The sequence below is a fragment of the Rhipicephalus sanguineus genome, chromosome 3 (assembly GCF_013339695.2).
Source record: "Rhipicephalus sanguineus isolate Rsan-2018 chromosome 3, BIME_Rsan_1.4, whole genome shotgun sequence".
In the NCBI taxonomy this organism is placed as follows: Eukaryota; Metazoa; Arthropoda; class Arachnida; order Ixodida; family Ixodidae; genus Rhipicephalus; species Rhipicephalus sanguineus.
Genome location: NC_051178.1, coordinates 156968152 through 156989848, shown reverse-complemented (window position 1 = coordinate 156989848; position 21697 = coordinate 156968152). Strand labels below are relative to the sequence as shown.

The 21697-nt window shown below is 45.7% G+C and overlaps 3 protein-coding genes across 3 annotated transcripts in view; 2 read left to right on the top strand and 1 right to left on the bottom strand.

The window, feature by feature from the left end:
* The window catches only part of LOC119387557 (pantetheine hydrolase VNN2), a 29604-nt gene extending 9039 nt beyond the window's left edge, over positions 1–20565 (bottom strand). The window contains exons 1-5 of the mRNA XM_049414196.1: positions 20551–20565; positions 19304–19475; positions 11132–11431; positions 4920–5272; positions 2927–3049 (exon numbers count right to left, since the gene is read on the bottom strand). Coding sequence (XP_049270153.1) covers positions 2927–3049; positions 4920–5272; positions 11132–11431; positions 19304–19471 — 944 coding nt within the window. The 5' untranslated portion in view covers positions 19472–19475; positions 20551–20565. The remainder of the gene's footprint in view (positions 1–2926; positions 3050–4919; positions 5273–11131; positions 11432–19303; positions 19476–20550) is intronic.
* LOC119387556 (uncharacterized) lies at positions 14789–19194 on the top strand. The gene is made up of 2 exons (XM_037654983.2): positions 14789–16714; positions 17546–19194. Exons 1-2 carry the CDS (start codon positions 14802–14804, stop codon positions 18699–18701), a joined length of 3069 nt encoding a protein of 1022 aa, XP_037510911.1. The 5' UTR covers positions 14789–14801; the 3' UTR covers positions 18702–19194.
* Positions 20566–21080: 515 nt separating the features above from the next.
* LOC125757885 (origin recognition complex subunit 5-like) overlaps positions 21081–21697 on the top strand; it is a 6995-nt gene continuing 6378 nt past the window's right edge. The window contains exons 1-2 of the mRNA XM_049414195.1: positions 21081–21185; positions 21242–21334. Coding sequence (XP_049270152.1) covers positions 21099–21185; positions 21242–21334 — 180 coding nt within the window. The 5' untranslated portion in view covers positions 21081–21098. The remainder of the gene's footprint in view (positions 21186–21241; positions 21335–21697) is intronic.

Sequence of the window (21697 nt, the reverse complement as noted above, 5' to 3'; positions counted from 1 at the left end):
ACTCAAAAATCTACATCTGACAATTTTTTGTAGGCTTTTACTGCAAAGAGAAGACGTGAACAGTGCCACAAAAGTTGATATCCATTGCAGCAACGCCAGCCGTGCCATTTCAAAGCGTACGAGATGTGCTGAGGATGGGCAACTAAGTCTTAAACAGCAATTTTTTCTAGCAATAGCTGATCTTTGGCCAGGAGAGGTTGAGAAACTTGCAGAAACGATACAGTTAAATCTCGCTACACAAGATTGATGGGATGCGCTAAAAAAGTTCGTTGTCGCAGAATTTCGTTGCAGCGAAATTTCATCTATAGACCACGAAAGGAAGATCTGATGATCTGATAATTATGACTCATTCTTTGGTCCCGCCAAGCGCTTGCATTGTCTTTTGCATTGAATTCTTGCTAACTCGGACATACTTGGCCACACACCGTGTGAATGTATTTTCTTTAGAGCTGTGCGAATAGCAAAAATTTTGGGTGCGAAGCGAATTCGAATAATAAAGATTGAGTGCGAATCGAATCGAATAATTTCGAATAATTTTCGAATATTTCTCAAACATTTTTCAAATAATTCGAAGTGAAATTACAGAAAAAGTTGCAGAGGATCCCTAAGTATGTTCTTGTGAGATAGCAACATGAAAGTGTTTCTTTTCGCTAGGTTGATGAAGCGCTGGTGGGGTCATATTTCATAGTTGTCTTTCTTATCGAGAATGAGGCAATGTAGAGGCCGAATTGTATTTATGTACATGATTTTGTGCAACCAAAGTGTTGCCGACAACACTTTACACATGATAGGCAGAGATGCCATTTCCTCAGCCTCTCCTCCTCTTTCAACTTCTGTGGAAGGCCAACTGGTGTGGCAGACAAGGGTGTGCTCCCTTCAAGTCCGCAGTTCCAAATCTGCCTCGTAGACGTCGATATATAAGAACATCTGAAATTTTGGATGCTAAAAAGCTTCGGCGTCTGATTTTTCGGACTTCCTGCCCAAATTTCAGGTCCAAAACAGCATTAATTGAGCGCCCAACTCTGCCACATCTTTCATCTCCATATTGGAACCAGCGTTTTCTTGAGTTAATACATTTGCGACCGTAGCGGAGCTTGAAAGGCAGCTTTGCCGCAATGCGGGGCTGTGATGAGGTGAAGCATATTGAAAATCTAGGGACCACTTCCAAACGGACGTTGACTGTCTCGTGGCTAAGTTCGACCGTAACGGACCTTGAAAGGCAGCTTTGCCGCAATACGGGGGTGTGAGGAGGTGAAGCATATTGTAAATCTAGGGACCACTTCCAATCAGACGTTGTCTCTTGCCTAAGTTCAACCGTAACGGAGCTTGAAAGGCAGCTTTGCCACAGTACGGGGGTGTGATGAGTTGAAGCATGTTGAAAATCTAGGGACCACTTTCAACCGGACTTTGTCTCTTGGCTAAGTTCGACCGTAACGGAGCTTGAAAGGCAGCTTTGCCGCAATACGAGAGTGTAATGAGGTGAAGCATATTGAAAATCTGAAGGGGTCACTTTCAACCGCACGTTGACTGCATTTGTCTTTGGGAAGTTCGAATAGTTCGAATAGTAAAATTTCAGTGCGAATCGAATCGAATAGCAAACACTATTCGAAAAATATTCGAAATTTCGAATATTCGCACACCCCTAATTTTCTTGCGTATAAAATGCACGAAATATACAGAAAATTTAGCTTTAAACTCGGGGTGCGGGTTATACGCGAATTTCGGTGCGCAAGTTGGCTTCACGACAGTGCAAGGAAGGCGGGCTTTGTGTCAACAGGCGAGTTATACACATGGGTTATACACATGGGTTATACACAAGCAAATACAATATGCAGGCAACCCTCGAAGCGTGCCGAGCACGTAGCACCATGAAGGAGAGTGCCAAAGTTCGCTAGAGGCTAACTGAAAACGAAGTGCCGAAGCTCAGCGAGCGAAAGGAAAGCCGAAACGCTTCGTGCTGTTTTACGACTTGATTGTCTTTAATCTTTCTCCCGATGTGTTAGCTGCGTACTTGAGCGTATTCGCTATCGATGACCGCGACGATAGCGACCGCAGTTTTCTGCGCAGCGGGTGCGGCAAACGGTAGTCCCGTTTTCAATCTGTGCGCGCTGGCCATGCGCAAGCCTTCAGAACTGCGTCGTTGCTATCCATGATCGCATCTACCGCGGCTTTGACCGCAGCATTGCTTTGAGTCGGTGAGCGTACGTTGGATGCACGCGTACTTTCGTGAACCGCATTTCTGTTCGCAGCGGCTGCGGCAGGATGTAGTTACGCTTGGACTAGTAGGTGCGCGTTGGCCGCGCGATGGCTGCGCGTATGCCTTCAAAAGGCCATGGATGTCATTCACGATTGCAGGGTGACGACGAGCAGTAGTTTTGTTTTGACAGCTACGTCAAAAACATGGCAGGAGTTCTTGAAGAACGATTCTTGCGTGACCCACATGCGCATCAAACCCGCCGGCAGCATTATGGCGGATGGACGATCTGTCGCCGAGCACCTCAATGGCGAAAAATTTACCACGGTGTGCGTGTGGTGGCAGAAAGCACGTCTCCAATGAAGACACGGGTCTTGCGATACGGCTGCACGGCTCTGGCAATGAGAAATGGTCGAGTTTCTAGTGGAATTTCGCAGCAATCCTAGGCAAGCTCCTTTTCCTTATGTGGTGGCACTCGAGAAAACTTCGTTCAAGTGGAAATACCGAGAAAAAGTATTCGTTGTGACGAGACATTTTTCGCATTGTTTTCTATGGGCGGCTGGCGGGGAATAGAAGATTATTCGTTGTGGCGGAAATTTTGTTGTAGCGGTATTCGTTATAGCGGGATTCGACTGTATACCATAGTCTGCCCGTTTATTTTGACTCAGTGCTGTTTCGCTCTCAGTATTCCCGAGTGCAACAAGTGTGTACGAGCAAACATGAGTAAAGCACCTGGGATTCAGTGATGTGGCGTTAGACAGGTCGGCCATCAGCAGCTTGCTCTTTCCATCCGGGCTGTAGGTGTAGTTGAGTGGACCACGGAGTCCAGCGTATATGCCGCTTCCCAGGGAGCCCCTGCATAACAGCTCATGTGTGACACTTTGCAAAAAAGGAAACTTGGTTAAATTCATAGGCATCCATTTTCAGTGAGAATTAGTATAAGTGAAGCTTTTTCGGTGACATTTTTGTGTAGTAACCATCTGAAAATATACAGTCAAACGGTAAAATTTGCCTGTTACGGGATTTAACAAACAATTTTGTTGGGAAATAAAATTTTGAGCCAATGTCACGACAGTGCGCAACATGACAACTGTATTTAGCAGTTCAAAACTCAGCTCACGAGGGCGGCGAAGATGGCGTGAGCATAGTGGCTGCAGCTGAGCAAGCCATTGTTCGCATCAGGAAGATGCATCAACGTCAACTACGGATTTCTTTGCAGCTAGGTCTGTTTGAAATACGAGTTATGCATTTTGAACTGCAATAAAGTAGGTGCGTGACTTTTCATTTTTATCCCCGGAATGCAGTTATTTTGTTGTGTACCGCAATGCGGCAAGATGCTATTTCACCTGCTATTTGTTTCGAGTAAGTACAGTGCATAACATTTGCAGTTACTAATGCACACTGTGGCTATAACAAAATATTGCGTGTAACGAACTGTAACGTACTGTAACGAACAAATTGCGGCGCCCCCTTCATTCGTTATATGAGGTTTAACTGTAGCGAAATTTCAATTTAATGACATCACAGAATTGACAAAAATAATTTGTTATTCTTAAACATTTTTACATCAAAAATATACAGATGGCATTAAAGACTTAAAGGGACACTAAAGAGAAACAATGAATCGGTTTAGATCGATAAATTGTGCTCTGAAAACTTTAATGTCGTTAATTTCGCCATCATAGGTTTATTAATAGAGGAGAAAATCAAGTTCAAAGTTTCATTTTTAAAAATTTTGCACCGATATCTCCCCGCATGATGTCACGGATTTCAAAGTGTATTTATCGTATTTTGGCACCATTGGCTCAACAAAATTGCCCCAAACTTGGTCTGTTAAGTCAATGGCCCCCTCAGAGGACAATGTGCTTCATTTTCACCGATTAGGAACTACGTAGTCCCTAGTAGGCACCGCCAAAACATGTGACGTCACGGCAAATGGTGCTGAAACTTCAAGGTGGCGTCGCCACTCACATTTTGTTTCTGCGCGTTTTCTCGCTTACTAAGTGTTTTCTCGCAGCAAGCGTGGTGTTTTTGGTATCGTGAAAGAGTACTTTACTAATATGAGAAAAATCGTTTTGCTCTTTAGTGTCCCTTTAACTGAACAAGATCACCTACAGATGAAAGCAGTACATCCCCCATATCTGCCTATGGCAATGACAAGAACTTAACAATGCAGGAGTGAAACAAAGTGTTTGTAAGGAGTCATTTCCTATTGGAGTGTACACAGCTTGTACTGATCTTGGATCAGTTAACACCATGCGAGTCTATGCTCAGCTGCATGACTGTGCATCGTACCAGCAGTGACATCCTACAATGCAATTTCGGGCACATTTGTTCTGTGTTAGGATGAGATGAGATGTTGTATGGTGACACTGGTTATGACACAGCAGTTCCTGAGGGTACAAAAGCAGCCACACAAAAACTTATGCAGCGGTGTATTTCTTTAGAGCATAGATAACATGCCTTGGAGCCATCACAACTGCCATACCCAAGCCTGCTGATAACAATGGTGGATGTTAGCAGAGTAAAGTTCAGCACTTATGCTGTTCACATATTTGACATCTGCACATGACTGCTCATTTTCGACAAATGTTTTTGAGACTGTAGAAAATGCACAGATCTTACGTAATTTTCTTTGTGTCATTTGACAACCTGAAGATTGACGTTGCCCACCTCAAAAGCTGCTCCCATTAGTAAGAAATGTTGAACAAACGCAGCTGCTTACATTTCAAGTCGCTGGATTCCCGATGCCAGCAGAGGAATTCCATTGTGTATGGACCAGGCTTGCTGCACTCCAACCGAGTACCAGCCAGGAAGCTCGTCGAACCACCAGCTGCTCATGACACCCAGGGTGACGTTGTGCTTCTCGACAAGCAGAGATGACTCGGCAAAGAGGACATCGAAACAAATGAAAAGGCCCACCTGGGCACCGAAGTCCGTTTTGAAGACTGCAAACTCGTATGGGTCAGCAGGGTTCATTAAGGGCTCGACGAACAAGTGGTTCTTGTGGTACCTGGTGGTAGGCAGAATACAACGGCTTATGGAGAAAGTCTCTATCAGCAGCATGTGCAAGATTACACAACCAGTGCATTCAGTTCAGATAAGACAGCAGCCTTTTGAATGCCAATGGAATGTAGTGATCATAGTATTTTTAGGTAAAAGACAACACACCAATAATGTCACTTCAATGAGCACAGCTGTAAAGAATGACTAGCACCAGCATGCTAATTAATTATTCAGTTGTCCTACTTAATAAATCTACTCGCATAATAAAGGCCTCATTAATGGTCCACAGTTAACGTTTTCATGCAACTGCACTCTCCCTGCATTTGCAAATTGCTTCATCTGGTTCTCAGCACAACAAACTACAGAAGACTCTCATTAAATGGAAATTGAAGGGGCCGTGAAAATAGGTTCTGTTTAACAGGACTGCCATTTACTGAGAGATGAACAGAGGTACAGAATTCAATCATGAAACCAATCATATTAGAGGCAGTTAATTCCAATTATTCTGCAATTCCATTTAAAGAATTTCTGTTCACTGAGAGTCTACTATACCTTCGACTTTTTCGAGTACTGCGCTTGTTCCACCTGTTCTCTGCAATGTATGCCCCCTTGCAAGTCCAGTTTTTCCCTATGATTTTTGCTGAAATGTTTCAATAAGCTCGACTCTCATCTCACCTTCCTTCAATGCTCTCACATTTTGTTAAATTCCATTTTCCAGTATGACACAAACACTGTTGTGGGGGTCAGTGTCGTATTTATGCAACTGCGACAAAAGAGGTGTGAATCTTTCAATGCAAGTGCCACCCGAGGGCGTAGGTAGATAACTCGGGCACAAGGGGGCAAGAGTTAGCTTTTCTTTGTTCTCAGCACACTGCGACTCAATGCGACACACCCCAAGTGCACCTACAGGAAGCTTCTTGCTAGGCTACAGATAACGGCACTGGCACAGACAAAACCAACGAATGAGGTGCCAAATGTCAGGCATGGACAAACATTCACTAGGTATCCTTACATTAGTCAAGCTTCCAGAATTGCTCAGTGTTTCATTGAGGAGCGATTCCTTGCATGATTTCGGATAGCTGGCATAGTAGTACAAAAGAGGCAGATGATGCCCGTATGTGCTCACACTACTATGCTGTTGCTTCCTTCATTACCATGGGCACATTTGAGACAACACAAACTTAAGCTTCTTCTTCAAACAGTGCACCTCTCATTCTCTCATATCTCAATGTTGCATAAGTTGCTTTGCGACACAGTGATCTGTGTTTTGGAGGACGAAATAAAAGTTTATCCAATCCATCCAATTCCTTTTTGTCCGGCACAACAGAGTCCTTAGTTTCGTTCCAAGAAAAAAAAGAAATCAGGACTGTGAAACGTAAAACACCAAGCTCACAAATAGAAATGTGTTAACCAAGTTAACAGTAACCATGGTCATACGATACTAAAATAAAAATCCAGTCAGTGCTCTGTTCAAACAACCATTTCCTGCAGTCCGCACATTTGAATGAGTGCACCTCTACCGAGAAAGACCATGCCACAGTGATGCTACCAAGGACTTCTGATTTGGAGCAATTTTTGGAGCAGCAAAAATTTCCATCTTGGAGCACTTTGGAGCGGGTAATTTTACATCTGGGAGTACTCTGGACCAGTTAATTGCACATCCTGCAATGCACTGGAGAAGCAAGTTACATTTACGTTCAAGTGCCTGAATAATTATTATGGGGCTCTCATGAAGAGCTAGAAATATTTTTATTCATAGCAAATCTCATGGAGAGAATCATCTCAGGAGCACTCCATATTTCACTCGATAATGCAAAAATAGGGCATCTATAATAACCGCTTCAGCGATTATTTTCGACACTAGCAAATGAACAAAATACTAGAGCTGTGCGAATAGCAAAATTTTGGGTGCGAAGTGAATTCGAATATTGAAGTGTGAGTGCGAATCGAATCGAATATTTTTCGAATATTTCCCGAATATTTCTAGAATATTTTTCGAATACTTCGAAGTGTAATTGCAGAAAAAGAAGTTTGAGAGGATTCCTAAGCATATTCTTATGAGATAGCAACATGAAAGTGTTTCTTTTCGCTAGGTTGATGAAGCGCTGGCGAGGTGGTGTTTCATAGTTGTCTTATCAAGAATGAGGCAATGTAGAGGCCGAATTGTATTTATGTACATGATTTGGTGCAACCAAAGTGTTGCCGACAACACATCACACGTGATAGGCAAAGATGCCATTTTCTCAGCCTCTCCTCCTCTTTCAACTTCTGTGGAAGCCCAACTGATGCGGCGGACAAGGGCGTGCTCCCTTCAAGTCCGGAGTTCCAAATCTACCTTGTAGACGTCGACATATAAGAACGTCTGAAATTTTGGATGCTAAAAAGCTTCGGCTTTCGATTTTTCGGACTTCCTGCCCAAATTTCAGGTCCAAAACAGCATTAATTGAGCCCCCACCTCTGCCACATCTTTCATCTCCAAGTTGGAACCAGCGTTTTCTTGAGTTAATACATTGGCGACCGTAGCGGAGCGTGAAAGACAGCTTTGCCGCAATACCGAGGTGTGATGAGGTGAAGCATACTGAAAATCTAGGGACCACTTCCAATCGGACGTTGACTGTGTCTTGGTAAAATTCGACCGTAACGGAGCTCGAAAGGCAGCTTTGCCGCAATACCGGGGTGTGATGAGATGAAGCATATAGAAAAATTTAGGGACCATTCTAATCGGACGTTGACTGTGTCTTGGCAAAGTTCGACCGCAACGGAGCTTGAAAGGCAGCTTTGCCGCAATACGAGAGTGTAATGAGGTGAAGCATACTGAAAATCTGAGGAGGTCACTTTCAATCAGACGTTGACTGTATCTGTTTTTGGGAAGTTCGAATAGTTCGAATAGTAAAATTCCAGTGCGAATCGAATCGAATAGCAAACACTATTCGAAAAATATTCGAAATTTCGAATATTCGCACACCCCTACAAAATACTGGATCAATAAAATTGTACTTTATGAAGTTGCCACTAAGGAATTTGAATGACTCTGGAATCATTCCACATTTTCACAACCCCGGAATGGAATGGGGACAACGCTTGGAGGAATGGAATGGGAATGGAATTAAGTGACTTTTGCATGGAATGGAATGAAAATGGAATTAAGTCTTTTTCCGAAAATAGATCATGTTTTCGTCTAAGTGCTGTTTTTCAAGCCTCGAACATTAGTAAGTCAGAGCCTTGAATTTAACAATAAAGCAGTATTTTTAAAATGGCTTGGCTGATTACAAGCACGGTACATTTATAAGCAACGCGCCTACTAGTACAATTCTGTCCTTATATAGACCGTGTTGCTCCGAAGTTCGTCTCTATTCTTTGCGTAAGTGTGGCTCTATGCTGTTGGTATCCGTCGTGCGGGACTACGGCGGCGGCATATACCCCCTTCCTTATGCCTTGTGATCTTTTTTCCCATCGGCGGCGCCCCAGCTGCCTGCTGTCTCCCCACCCTTCACTTCTTCGTTTTTGCTTCTGTCGCCGTCGGCGACTCGGACGCATACTATTCGAAAAAGCGCTTCTCTAAGTTGTGATGCGTATTGATGCTGGCACGATGCTTGTGTTCACTGCAAGCTTTCGTGTATCAGCTTGTGCGCCGTCTTACCTTAAGTAACAGACATTTTAGTGGCACACGTGTAGTTATTAGTGAACATTGATTTAATTACGTGTCGTTCAACACCTTGAAACAAGCTACCAGCAGCGTTTCTGGAACAGACGACGTCCGCCGATGAATCGCCGCCACACTTTCAAGCTACCGATTGGCCAAGATGTCATGAGCCCCTGCGGACAGTGCGTTTTGCCGTCGAGCCGACTTGCACAACAGAAGCTGTGTCGGCACCATGCATGGCATCGTGACTTACTCGGGATGCACACGTGAGTGCTGTTTATTCAGCAGAATAATTCTTGGTTCGTGGTTGTGACTTTGGCGACCCTAAAATCAAGCTGCACATGTTCTGATGCACCGGCAGTGCGAATGCCAGTGATAGACGCCCCCAAACCTGAGACTCTGGCACAGTTTGGTGCAACTTCCATCATTATTATCAGGATGTTGCAGTAAATCCATTTTTGTACACTTTGGCGCAGTTGGCGCAGGAGTGGAATCACTGCCATGCCAGCACACATCAGATTGCATAGCGTGCACGAGACATCCACACGGCTAGCTGTCATTGCCATAACATGTGCTGCATGCACTTACACCAAGTGCAGGAAAGAGGGCAACATATACAAGTTTCCTTAGTAATGCCGATAACCTTTCCAAGAAATCTTCAGGTGCCTCAAGCTTGCACCAGATGAGCCCCTCCTATGCCTGCAATTAACCTAACCCCCAGCACTCCATCTAAAGCGCTGATATATCCTCAGCTGCATTTCCCTACCCTTCACATCAATACTGTTACTCAAAAGAAGACCACCACAAACGCCATGTGCCCCTTGCATTTAATCTCAAAACATGATGTGCTCTAACTAAACGCTTGTGAACATTCAGAATTATGATCACTAATCAAGTAGCCTATGCTATTCAATTTGTACTCAACATTAGAGTTCGAATCACTAATCAAAGTTTGCAAATATTTGTCCCGTTCAAATAATATAAGAAACAACAGCAATTTTTGGAGTAGAAGAAGACTGAGAGAAGAACGATGTATGTAGAACCTTTTCTAAATGTTTCTAGTTGATAACTGCAATAAAGCAATTGTATCAACAGCATTAACAGTAAGATGCTATCAAAATTGCCTCTTAGTATAATTTTTTTTCCTTTTAGGGGAGTCCAATTGACCTCTATACAGAAACAAAAAAAGAAATAATACTTCAACGATCCTCTGTTTAGCTTGCCGACATAACTATCGCCAGATTTTTTTAAACCTTCCGCTTTGGCTCGGCAAAGAATGCGTTGGATCTATGCAGAATGTCTGCGTGTGCTCAAAGACGAGTGCCCAGCTCAGGCTTGGGCCCAACAGAAAATATGTATCAGCCCAGGACTTTTAGGCTTTTAGGCGCACAGCGTTATAATCTATGCCATATCATGCTCAATCAGTGCTGCCTTTGCTGACACATAGAAGAACACACAATGAAGCAAGGCAAGTGAAGTGGATGACGTAACAGCTGCACATAGTTACTACACTGGCAGCTTAGCGGTGAGTGCCACAGTAATCCTACCGCATTGATTTCAATGTCGATGTACTCACACCCATAGAGTTTCCTACAATTACCTAGAGGGAGCTCTGGCGCTGTGATCGTTCAGCCACCATGGGAATGATGGCTAGTACACGGATTTGCCTAATCTTCGTGCTTGCGGCTTCGAACGCACTTATGGCTTTGTTTATTGTTGTGTTTTGGTGTTTGTTTCAGAATAAACAAATGGAACTTGTTGTGAACTTCGTGAGCCGATTTGAATTGGTGAGCCTAAAACGGCTAAGGTGGTGAAGTGGAACTGCTGAATGTTTGCTGAACTTCGTCTTGCGACAAAGCGGCTGCAGGCCACACGAAGCCAAATGGAGCCAAAAGAACGAAGTTTAGACAAATCCGTGTACTATCCATCATTCCCATGCTGGCTGAAGCGCTGTGCATTGCAGCTTCCAGACACTAGCGCCAGAGTTCCCTCTAATAAGTATTGTAAGAAACTATGCTCACACTCTACCCCCTCCCTACCTTGTTTCAAAAATATATACGGGTTTAACGTCCAAAACCGATTGATTAGAACCGAAAGGGCCCGGAAATTTCGACACCTGGGTTCTTTACGTGCACCTAGTTCAATATTACAAAGAACTAGTGCTTATAAATACAAAGTTTAGTTCACAGATCCTAACTTGATGTTATCGAGGAAAAAATTTCTGTGAGAGCGTGTCTCCAAGAGCAGGCAGCAATCCAACACTGTGAGAGACATGCAACCCTGCCTACCTGCGACAGTGGGCCGTTGCGGTCTGAAGGCCCGTTAGTGGTTGAAATACTTGACCTTGTCGCGGTGACAGCTGTGGTCAATGTCTCGTTCGCACAGGGCTTTCTATCGATGAGGTTGGCCACCAGGTATATGCTGTTACTTTGCGCCATACAGCTCAGGTTGGAAAGAAGTGACATGTTCTGAGACCCACAGGCCATTACGCCAAGGTCCGGAATGTCCTCAGCCCATTTGGCAACTTCTTCACGGTCTTTCAATCGATAGAGGATGCCGTCTTCCGGAAAAACGATGATGTCTGCCTTCTGCACAAAGTCAGGAGAAAAATGAGAACTGAAAAACTTTCTGCATCTATTCTCCGGTTACATCTTCCCCATTGCAAAAACTCATGCAAAAATTAGTGCAACTGTGAATGCACACTGCAAACACATAATAGATATTATATACTAGTGCTACGACAGCCAACGCAGAACACGCGGCGAGACAAACGATGATGATGATGATTACGGGTATGTACAGGTGAAGATGATGAACTACACAGTCAGCACTCACACTATTTTTTATTGCATTCAATGATGACCAATGTCTTCTAAACCATAGAAGAAAAAAAATATTGACAAGCATAAGAGTGTCCTAAGTAATTTACCATAAAGCTTGTTTTTATGAGTTAGCCATGGTTTTGGCATACTGGAGGTGGCTGCATCACGAGACCACAATGTGGCAACTTGCTCAATTCCTGCAACACTTAAGATTTTTCACATGCGGGTGTAGTCACAAGGAACAGAGGCAGCACTACTGTTCGTGTCTTTCATGAGGAGAGTCACATCATAAAAGGCTACAGGACACCAGAAAATTTTGCTCCATGTTGCCGATGTCACCATGTTTGGCCTTTCAAGACCAAAGTATCAGATTAAAATATAAGTGTTTCCCAATGCCTGTACTTGCTCACAACTGAGTTTTCCAAAGAGTCAAGGTATATGCAGCTTTGAATTTTCCTTGTCAGCATCCAGACACCTTGCAATCGGGGATGCCAACTTATGAATACATAGGTTTGATTAAAAAGAGGGCAATTCTGTTGCCAATCGGCCTCTGATACTTCTAGCTCATGGGAATGATCTCAATTTCCCTCAAATCATGAGAAACCGAGAGAAATACCCAAGTTAACATAGCAGATTTTTCCTTTGGCATAAGTGTTTGAGCACACCAACTTGTGACACTTTCCATTCATTTTACCAAAAAGAAAGAATGTGAAGATGATCAACTTCATCAAAACTGCCAATAATTGCATAGACATGACATTTACTGCACTTCTGTTGATGTTAAGGTGTAACGGCAAATAGAGCCCACAAGAAAAAAAAAGCTTCCTTGATCAACTTATTCCATCTTAGTTGCCTGTCCAACCTTATATATGTACCTGCTACAAGGCTTGTCACAGTGAGAAGTATTGTGTGCAACATTGCTAGACTATAGCCTCAAATTAGGCACACACTGAAGCAGTTAGCAAGCAATCTGGTTTTACACTGCCCATTACGCATCGTCGCTAACCGCCTGATTTTAATATGGATACGCGTGCATAGCTAGCTGGGAAGAAAACTTGCACAGGGATGCATGCTTTTTTATTTAAGTGCCATAAACTCCAGCTTCCATCCAAATGCATAGTTTTAGTAAGCGAAAAGACTGAGCTGATAAAGGAAAAAAAGAAGGGAATGGAGTTGGGCACATGGGCACTTCTGATACTGCAGCTGAACCTACCTGTTACAAGTGCCGATATCTTTTCTCTGAAACACAATGGGTGATAGAGCAGCAGTCGTGTACTTTACTCCTGTTGAATTCACATTATCAGCAATTACGTGCAATAAACACTTAAGAAATTCGCTGTCTACCTTTAGACCACAGAGGTGCTTCTTTAACTTCAATTGTGATTTTTAATTATTACTATTATTATTTTTTTTTCCAGTTTGAGAGAGAGAGATAAACATTTTAATGAAGCTGGAGATGTTTGCCTGGCTGTTCGCCTGACATGCTACTCCAGGTGCTGGGTGACGATTATGATATATACAGTGATAACCACATAACACATACAGTCACACAAGTTTACAAAGTTTCGTTCAGGCTCGTGGCCCGCAAGAAAGTTTGAATCACTGCTGTGGTCAGAGCGGGTGCATAGCGGGTGGGAGCTGCATGCTCTCAAGGACATCATGCGTTTGGTTGAAAGCTATGCCTTCTGACACTTTTTAACATCATCATGAGATGATCATGGGCATGCGAAGTGTTGCTGCTGTTAGCTCAAAATTACTCACGACAACATTCTTAGCTTTTTAAATATGCACCTCAGTTCAATCTTGCCGCTTCACGCGCCCACTAGCCATTATACTAATACGCATAGAGTTAATATACTGACTCTAGAGGAAAAGCTCCCCATAGGGCCCATGCATTGAAACCTATAACCGCATGCGTTCCGCCATGATGGAACAAAACGATCGTTGCCAGCGTTGCCAGACCCTGAGACGCTCGCTATATTTGACGGTAGTAATCAGTTTTAATCTACCAACCTAAGCCCGCTACGCGCTGTTCAGAGAACATCAGCTGTGTTTTGATGCGTGAAGCCGTGTGTTAGTGTACGGTTGTCTGTGCAGGTGGTCCGGATGATAACAGTTAAAATTTCCACCTGTTTGTGCATGGTTTTTACTAGGCACTCCCTACCAAAGTTTCTCCGTTCGCTGGCACAAAGGTCACTCGACAGATTCGCAGCTCGAAGCAAATGATTCAACTTGCAATGGCGAGACACCTGTATCCACGTTCTTTTTCAGCTCATTGCTGCCGTACTTCAGCGCAGAGAGCCGTAAAGCAGATAAATGTCGATTGCAGCATGCAGCGGCGAATGTGAGTGAGACATCTCCCGAAAGCTTCAATCGAAACTAAAGTTACACGGCCCACGAAGCTTTATCGCCGTTAAAAAGTATTTAAAAAATCGGTTGCGACTAGTTCGTACATAACTTTCAGGGCTTGTCTCATCTCTTCTTTGCCGTCCGTCCTGGTTTGCACTGATGCACTGAAGTTTCCAGCTCGAAAGAAAAAAGGGCTGTCACGTGAAGTCGAGTGGTATGCGGCGACAGAAAACGCACACAACGGGACACTATGACAACTACGAGATACACGTCGGGAACGAAGTTTCAGGGGCTCTAACACGACGCGCAAACCGGCGCAATCGGCCGCAAGCACACACACTCGCGTACTCGCGAGTGTTGATATGGTGGTGCCATCTAGTTAACCAGCTTGCAAACGCTCCTTTCCGCGCGCAGTAAATTGCATAAATAGCCGTCGTATTCTTTCGTAGAGGAATTCAAAATAAACACAAAACAATATCCGCAAGGTTTTAATTGTGCAGATGCTTCTTTAGGATTGATATGTGATCGCAAGAATGACAACGTTCCAAGATGTCAGCGTTCTTGTGGTTATAGGTCTCGCGGCCCAGCTTTTCCTCTAGAGTCAGTATATTAACTCTATGCTAATACGTCATGGCCGCCATGTTCAACCTATTTCACGAAACTCCGACCTCGCTTTGCAATGAAAAGTCCCATCGTCATTGCCGCAATCAGCGCCACCGTTCGCTTATTTCTGTAAACGACAGGTGGGCCGAACCTAGCAGGATCGCAGGGCCGATTGCAGCCGACGATGGCCACTCCTACGCCCAAATCGCGGCAATCGAAAAGCTCAGATCGGTCACAGGAAAGCCACGGCAGTGCCGCCGTGAGTCAGAGACACCCTAAAACTGCGTCGGAAGGCTCGAAATCATCGCAGGAACCAGCTGTCGAAATCGCGATTCAGCGACACTCGAAAACTGTATCAGAAACCTCGAAATCGTCGCAAGCCGCAGCTGTCGATATCGTGTCGTCTTCAAAACAAACGCAACTAGCGCCGATCGACGGAGTCGCCGCCGAACGTAAGCACTTGGTGCCCAAATCGCCCGCAGACGGCAAGTCTGGCGGCATTTCAGAAAAATCTGCGCCTCAACACCCCGCAGAAAAACCAGAACCGGCACCGCGCGAGAGGCAAGAAAGCTCGAAATCGTCGCATGGCACAACTGTCGATATCGTGTCGTCTTCAAAACAAACGCAACTAGCGGCGATCGACACAGCCGCCGCCGCCGAACGTAAGCAAATGATGTCCAAATCGCCCGCAGACAGCGTTTCGGAAAAATCTGCGCCTCAACAACACCCCGTAGAAAAACCAGAACCGGCGCCGCGAGAGAAGCACCGGCAAGATCAGACTTCGTCAAAGTCGTCGAATGCGGCGGAACGGGACAAGAAAGAGAACGAAGGCGCATCCGAAGGTTCCATACCAATAACGTCTCGGCGACCTGCCAGCGAAACGGAAATGCCAATCGCTGCCCCGCGCAGCAACCAATCGCGGCGGGACTCTCCGGAGAAACTATCGAGCTCAGCGTTGATGGAAGGAGCTGCTAACGCGGACGTACAGCCGAACAGTGCAGTGGCGCCTGCGTGGCACAGCGCCTCCGGAAAGACGACGCCGCGAGAGTTGCTATCGCGAGAACGGCGGTCCGACACGGACAAGGGCCCGTTCTCCTCCACACCCAGCGAACACTCCCTGGGACCCGAAAATGAGGGCTTCACCGAGGAAAAGAAGGCGACTTCCTCAATGCACCGCGCCTCCGCATCGTCGGACACCGCAAGGCTGCCCGACGCGCTTAAGTCGTCTGCCGGTGAGCCTCCGACAGAACTTGCAGCTGAGCTTACGACTGAACCTCCAGTTCAGCCTACGACCGAACCTCCAGCTGAGCCTACGACCGAACCTCCAGTTGAGCCTACAACCGGGCCTTCAGCTGAGCCTATGACCGAACCTCCAGTTGAGCCTACAACAGGGCCTTCAGCTGAGCCTACGACTGAACCTCCGGTTGAGGCTCCAGGTGAACAACACGAGGAGCCACACATCAAGGTGCCGCAAAACGAGCAGCCGGCGAGGGTACCATGGTGGAAGCGGTCATTGGCGACATCAAAGCATCGTTCAGCAGATGCTCGAATCCAAAAGGAGGCAGGAGCTCCGCTGCTCCTGCCTCTCAGTGCGAAGTATAAAGACAGCTTTGCTTACAAAACAGTGCGCGACAGGCTGCCAGTCATCTTGACGAAAGTCATCGACACTGTTTTCAGGGACCGCATGGATATCGAGAGAGTGCTGGGCCCCGAGGCACGCGAGGAGACCAAACTTGTTGTGGGACGCCTCGCCAGGCTGCGCAACGAAATGGTTACCAACAAGCCCATGATACCCATAGAGGATGACTTCGAAGATACGGAAACCTGGAACAGTGTGCTGAACGAGTACACGTCGAAAAATGGTCGCGAACCCCACTGGTACGAGGCCCCCTGGCTCTACATTGAGACCTATTTCTATCGGCGCATCTTCGAAGCATTCCGGCTCACAGCCAAGCTGAGAGACTACGACCCCTTCAGTAAGCTCAAGCGGGACGCTCTTTATGGCTCATTCAACGCAGTGCGCACCCTGTGCGACATCTTGCGTTGGAACACTCCTCGAGATGCCACTTTGGAGACCCTCCAGCAAACCACGTACAGGTGGGTTGATCTTCCTACCTGAGCAGCTGATCAGTGAAGATTATGTTATGAGCAATATCTGAAATAAGCAGGGTTGAAGATGGTCTTTATAACGGTCACAGCTGCTTGCCATGACAAGGTGCATCCAAGAAAGAAAAGTTATAACAGAAACAGCACTGTCACATTTTAAGCCAAACTCCATATGCATGAAAATCCATGTGACAGCGATGTAGACACCATAGCGTGAGCTGTTGCTTACCAAACCAAACCCCATTCACATGACGGCTTCGGCGACGAATTTCTGGTGTTGATGGCACGAAATCAGCCTCTCTGTACTGAAAGTGACGTAATGCCAGTGGTATCAAATTGCAAAGCGATATGTTTTATTGTACAAAGCGACACAAAATACTTCTGGAAGACTTGCACAAATTTTTTTCCTCTGACACGTGTGAACGTTTCGTTATTTGCTTTTTCTGTGCAGTGCCCGTAGTGTGTCACTCACATAAACCTGTTCCAGCCTCTTGCTATTGGATAGCCGCACATACGACTTCCGGGCGACGAGCGACAGTTTCTAGATTTGGATCGATTAAGCAATCAGTTGTGCGACAGCCACTTTCATCACTTTTAGCGTCACTTGTCGCTGTCGCATGGATTATTGCGCATATGGGGTTTGGAGTTTTCTTGGGGGAAAATTTGGCGCAAACCCATCGAGGAAGCTTCACAGGTGTCTTGCAGACCTTTTCAGAACACTTTTGCCATGTTTTATAATACATGTTACTACCATTTAACACACTGATATTACCTGCAAGTTGTTTTAAGTGTGTTACCAGAGCTGATACTTTCTCATTGCAGGCTCATTGAGCTGTCGCTTTGGGGGAACCGGTGCGACCTCTCGCTGTCCTCTGGTGCAGACACTTCAACACAAGCAGGCTCGCTGCAGCTGACTGAAAGACTGCGACCGTACATCATTTCTAGTCATGCCGACAGGCTAATGCACTACCTATGCAGGCTCCGGGAACGCAACTTTGATGGCGAGGCAATCCACCTACATTGCGTGCTGGACAATTCAGGCTACGAGCTGGCTACTGACTTGATCCTCCTAGACTTCCTTCATGAGACCAGATACGTAAGCACAGTGACAATCCATGTTAAGGCAATCCCTTGGTTTGTGTCGGATGTTATGCGGCGGGACCTGTTCTGGACATTGCGGGAGATGGAAGACAGCGATCACACCGCTACGCAGGCTCTGAGTGAACGCTGCCAGCATCGAATCATGGAAGGAGTGTGGTATGTAATGGACGACGTCTTTTGGACACAGTCGTTCGACTATGCCGAGATGGCAACAAGACGGCCCGACCTTTACAAGCTGTTGCAGTCAGCCGATTTGCTACTCTTTAAAGGAGATCTCAACTACAGAAAACTTGTCGGTGACCTCAGCTGGAATCCAACGGTTCCCTTCAAGCAGGCACTGCGAGGCTTTGAGCCAACGTTCGTGTGTGCCTTGCGCACGCTCAAGGCAGACACTGTGGCGGGCATAGACCCAGCAATTCTCGGTGAAGTGGCACAAAGGTCGCCAGACTGGATGGTGACTGGCGAGTATGCTGTGATTCAGTGCGCCGGAGCAGAGCATACAAAAGGGCCTAGCTTGGCTCCCACACCGGAGAGTGTCGGTAGAACTCCGGTGTACAAATTGGCAACTTCTGCTTCAGTGCACACTATTGTGTCAGCCCACCCAGAGCAAAGCTCAGATGTGCATCAAGAAGCGAGAGAACCGTCGGGCACTGCCCCTGAACAAGTGAATGAAACTGCAAGAAGTGGTTCAGCCACAGCAGCTAGTGCAACAGCAGGTAGCAAGACCGCAGTTAGCACCACAGCTGCTGCCTCGAGCAGTACCATTCAAGAACCGGCACAGCAGAGTACCCACAGTTCCGTGCCTGACGACACAAAGAAGCAAAGTCACACTTCAGGCTCTGCAGCCAACGATGCACCACCGCATAAGTTCGAATAAGTCATTTGTATTATGGACACCAATCGATCGAATTTTTACTCGTATTGGCAGGTGTTTGATAACTGCCCCTTACGACGTTGCGTGTAAATAATGTTGCCACCCTACGTGATATATATGATGAAGCGTTAAGACTAGTGCAATAAATTTACGTTACGTATTATGTATGCTCAAGCGTTATGACTAGTGCAATAAATTACACAACATATTGATTGTTTTCACCATAACTGATGGACAAAATGGCGTGAGGACACTCTTAGTGATGACGCGCAAATGGAGAGGGAACTCAACCCACAAGGCTGCTGCACATGCGGCTCTCCAATTCTTTATGCTACAAAGCGACATCGCTATGAGACGGAAATGGCCAAATGTATCGGTTGGTGCATTTATGCAAATCCACTACATATTGGACAGCATAGTAATCGCCACTGTAGTGCTAAACTTCCACGCACTAAACTGCAATAAAATAGCCCTAGCAGGCGATGACAATGTAAAAGTTACTTTCACCGAGTGAAGAGTAAAAGAGCGGAATTTCTGTATTACTCTCCCATTGTTATGGCTGAAGTGAATCCTTGGTGCAATTTAATACTGCGTTTGATACTCACCTCACTGGACGCATTTCCAGTGGCCCACAAGTATGCCTCTAAATTTTCTGCAACTGCTGTCTCTGTAGGCGTGGCTTTACTTTGTACGTGCTCATAAACAGCAGCCTTGAATGCATGCGCTGTGCTGGAACACAGCACAGCTGTAAGCAGGAGCCACATGCCTTGCATCTCCCTGAAAAAAGAAAAAAGAGAGAGAGAAGTGCGATCAATCATAAATGTCTACAAATTATGCTCATCTAAGATGCACAATTAATGCTGAAAACTGTAGCGTTCGTAGAGCAGTGCTGAAAAAAATCTGTTTTTTTTTTATTATTACGCAATGTATATTAATGATGCCATAGTAGTGCAATAAGAAACAACACGTATAAGGAATATAGTATGAGACACCATGGAGCACTATGCTCACAATTGGCCGGAGGAAAAGTTCACTACAACGTGCACATGCCTTGATAGTTACCATGGCAAAGGAAATTTAAAATCGCATCTAGCTTCCAAATATTTGGAATTATGAGGAATGCGTGCACATTTTGTAGTTTAGGCATCACACAGGTGACGCTTAAACCTTAATACTGCTATGTTTAGGCACTTCGCCAGTTCATAAGCTATGCCGAAATGCAAACGCCAGTTCGGGTGCACACCAATGTCACGAGGGCTGTTTGTCATGAAAGAATGGCGAGATGTTTGCACATGCGCAGCAGCCCAAGACTGGTGGCTTTATGGAAGGCACGATATTTACAGACATCTGCTATTCAAAATTATGTGCACAAGTTTGAAGCCGCGTTTGATACAATTCGAATGAGCATAGATTTAATATTGCGAGTTATCTGCCGCCGTGCAGGTTCACACACCTGTAGCGTCCGAAATTAGAGCGCGATAGAACTTAAACGGGACTCGGATCTTAATTCCAGAAGCGAAATGCGCGTCGACACACAAGTTTCGCGCACATGACGTCGACACTTTTCAGCTCGCCCTCGTTTCGCGTCCGATCGACATAGCTCACGCACGCTTGTAAATAATAATTACCAATCAATACAGGGTTTGTATGTGCGAACGCTTTTGTAAACCCTTGCTAACACATTAGATCATTTTTAAAGACCGGTTTATCATAACACGCATAATGAAGTTTCGAATGCATGATGGTGAGTAAAGGAACTCAGAAGCATGCTCAGTAGTCACGCGCGCGCGCGCGATCCCGTGCAACAATAAAAAAGAAGAACATGTTCTAATAATTCAGGCTCCTGTGATACGTACGTCAGTTGACTGTGTGGTTCTCCACTTGTGACGGTTCGGAGCGAATCGGCAGCTGGTGAAAAGGGGGCGGTGTTTTAACGTTTTGATGCAGCTGCTTCTTGTTGGGCAGCCACTTCAGTGAACAATACGGAGCGTGCGGGCGAGAGCAATGATGTAGCAAAAGCCTTATCTAAAACAGTAGATAGCTGCTGCCGGTGGGATACTGAAACTGCTGAAACGGTGAATACGCAGCAATGAATCACACAATCACACAGGCTTGCTACAAGGGCGGTAATATTGGTAATATTGTGAAAAACGCTGTCATCAGCATAGTCGTCTGTATTGGGCAAATTTACTACACAAGCTACAACCTCACTTTTCACTCGCTTTTTAGGAATATTACAAATTAAATGCTTTACGAAAGCTTTTCTCTGCCGCCTTTTTCCGCGACAAACGGCAAACGCCGACTAACGGCTAGTGTCGGCTGGCGACGACTGTGCAATTGACTGCGGCTTTGTCTATTTCCTTTCCCGCGCGCGCTAGAAACGAAACGGGAAAGCTAAACATGGATCTTGGTGGCGTGGAGTCGGTACTAGCTCAAAATCCATGCCGAGAAAGGCAGGTGGAGGCAATTCTAACAGCGATGGGTCACGTAAGTGCACAGGGCCCGTTTTGGAAGTTTCTTTCTAACGCTGGTTTCACTTGCAGCCGCTCGGCGGACCGTGCCAATGCATCTTTGTCTACGGCCACGCGTCCACCGGCAAGACACGCACCGTGCAGAGTATCATGAAAACACTGAACGTAAGTGCGTTCATCAGTTGATCGAAGAACATATTTCTAACATGATTCGCGTGAGCAAAAGCACAGAAACGAGTCAAGAACCTGTTAGGAGCACTGTGACTGGGTCTGGTATTATACATAGATTCAGGTGCTGTCGTGCCATTGTTTTGAGAAAGTTATACAAATCAAACTAGTTAGTACGTGGCATCATCATGAGATATCAGGCGTGCAAACACGTCGGACATAAGAGAAGAGACTAAAACTCAAACGTCGACTATAGACCATGGGCGTCGGCAGGGTGGGGGGGGGGTGCAATGGGGCACTACCCCCCCCCCTAAACCCCCCAGCCCCCCATCAAGCCCCACGGCCGCCGCCCCTCCCCCC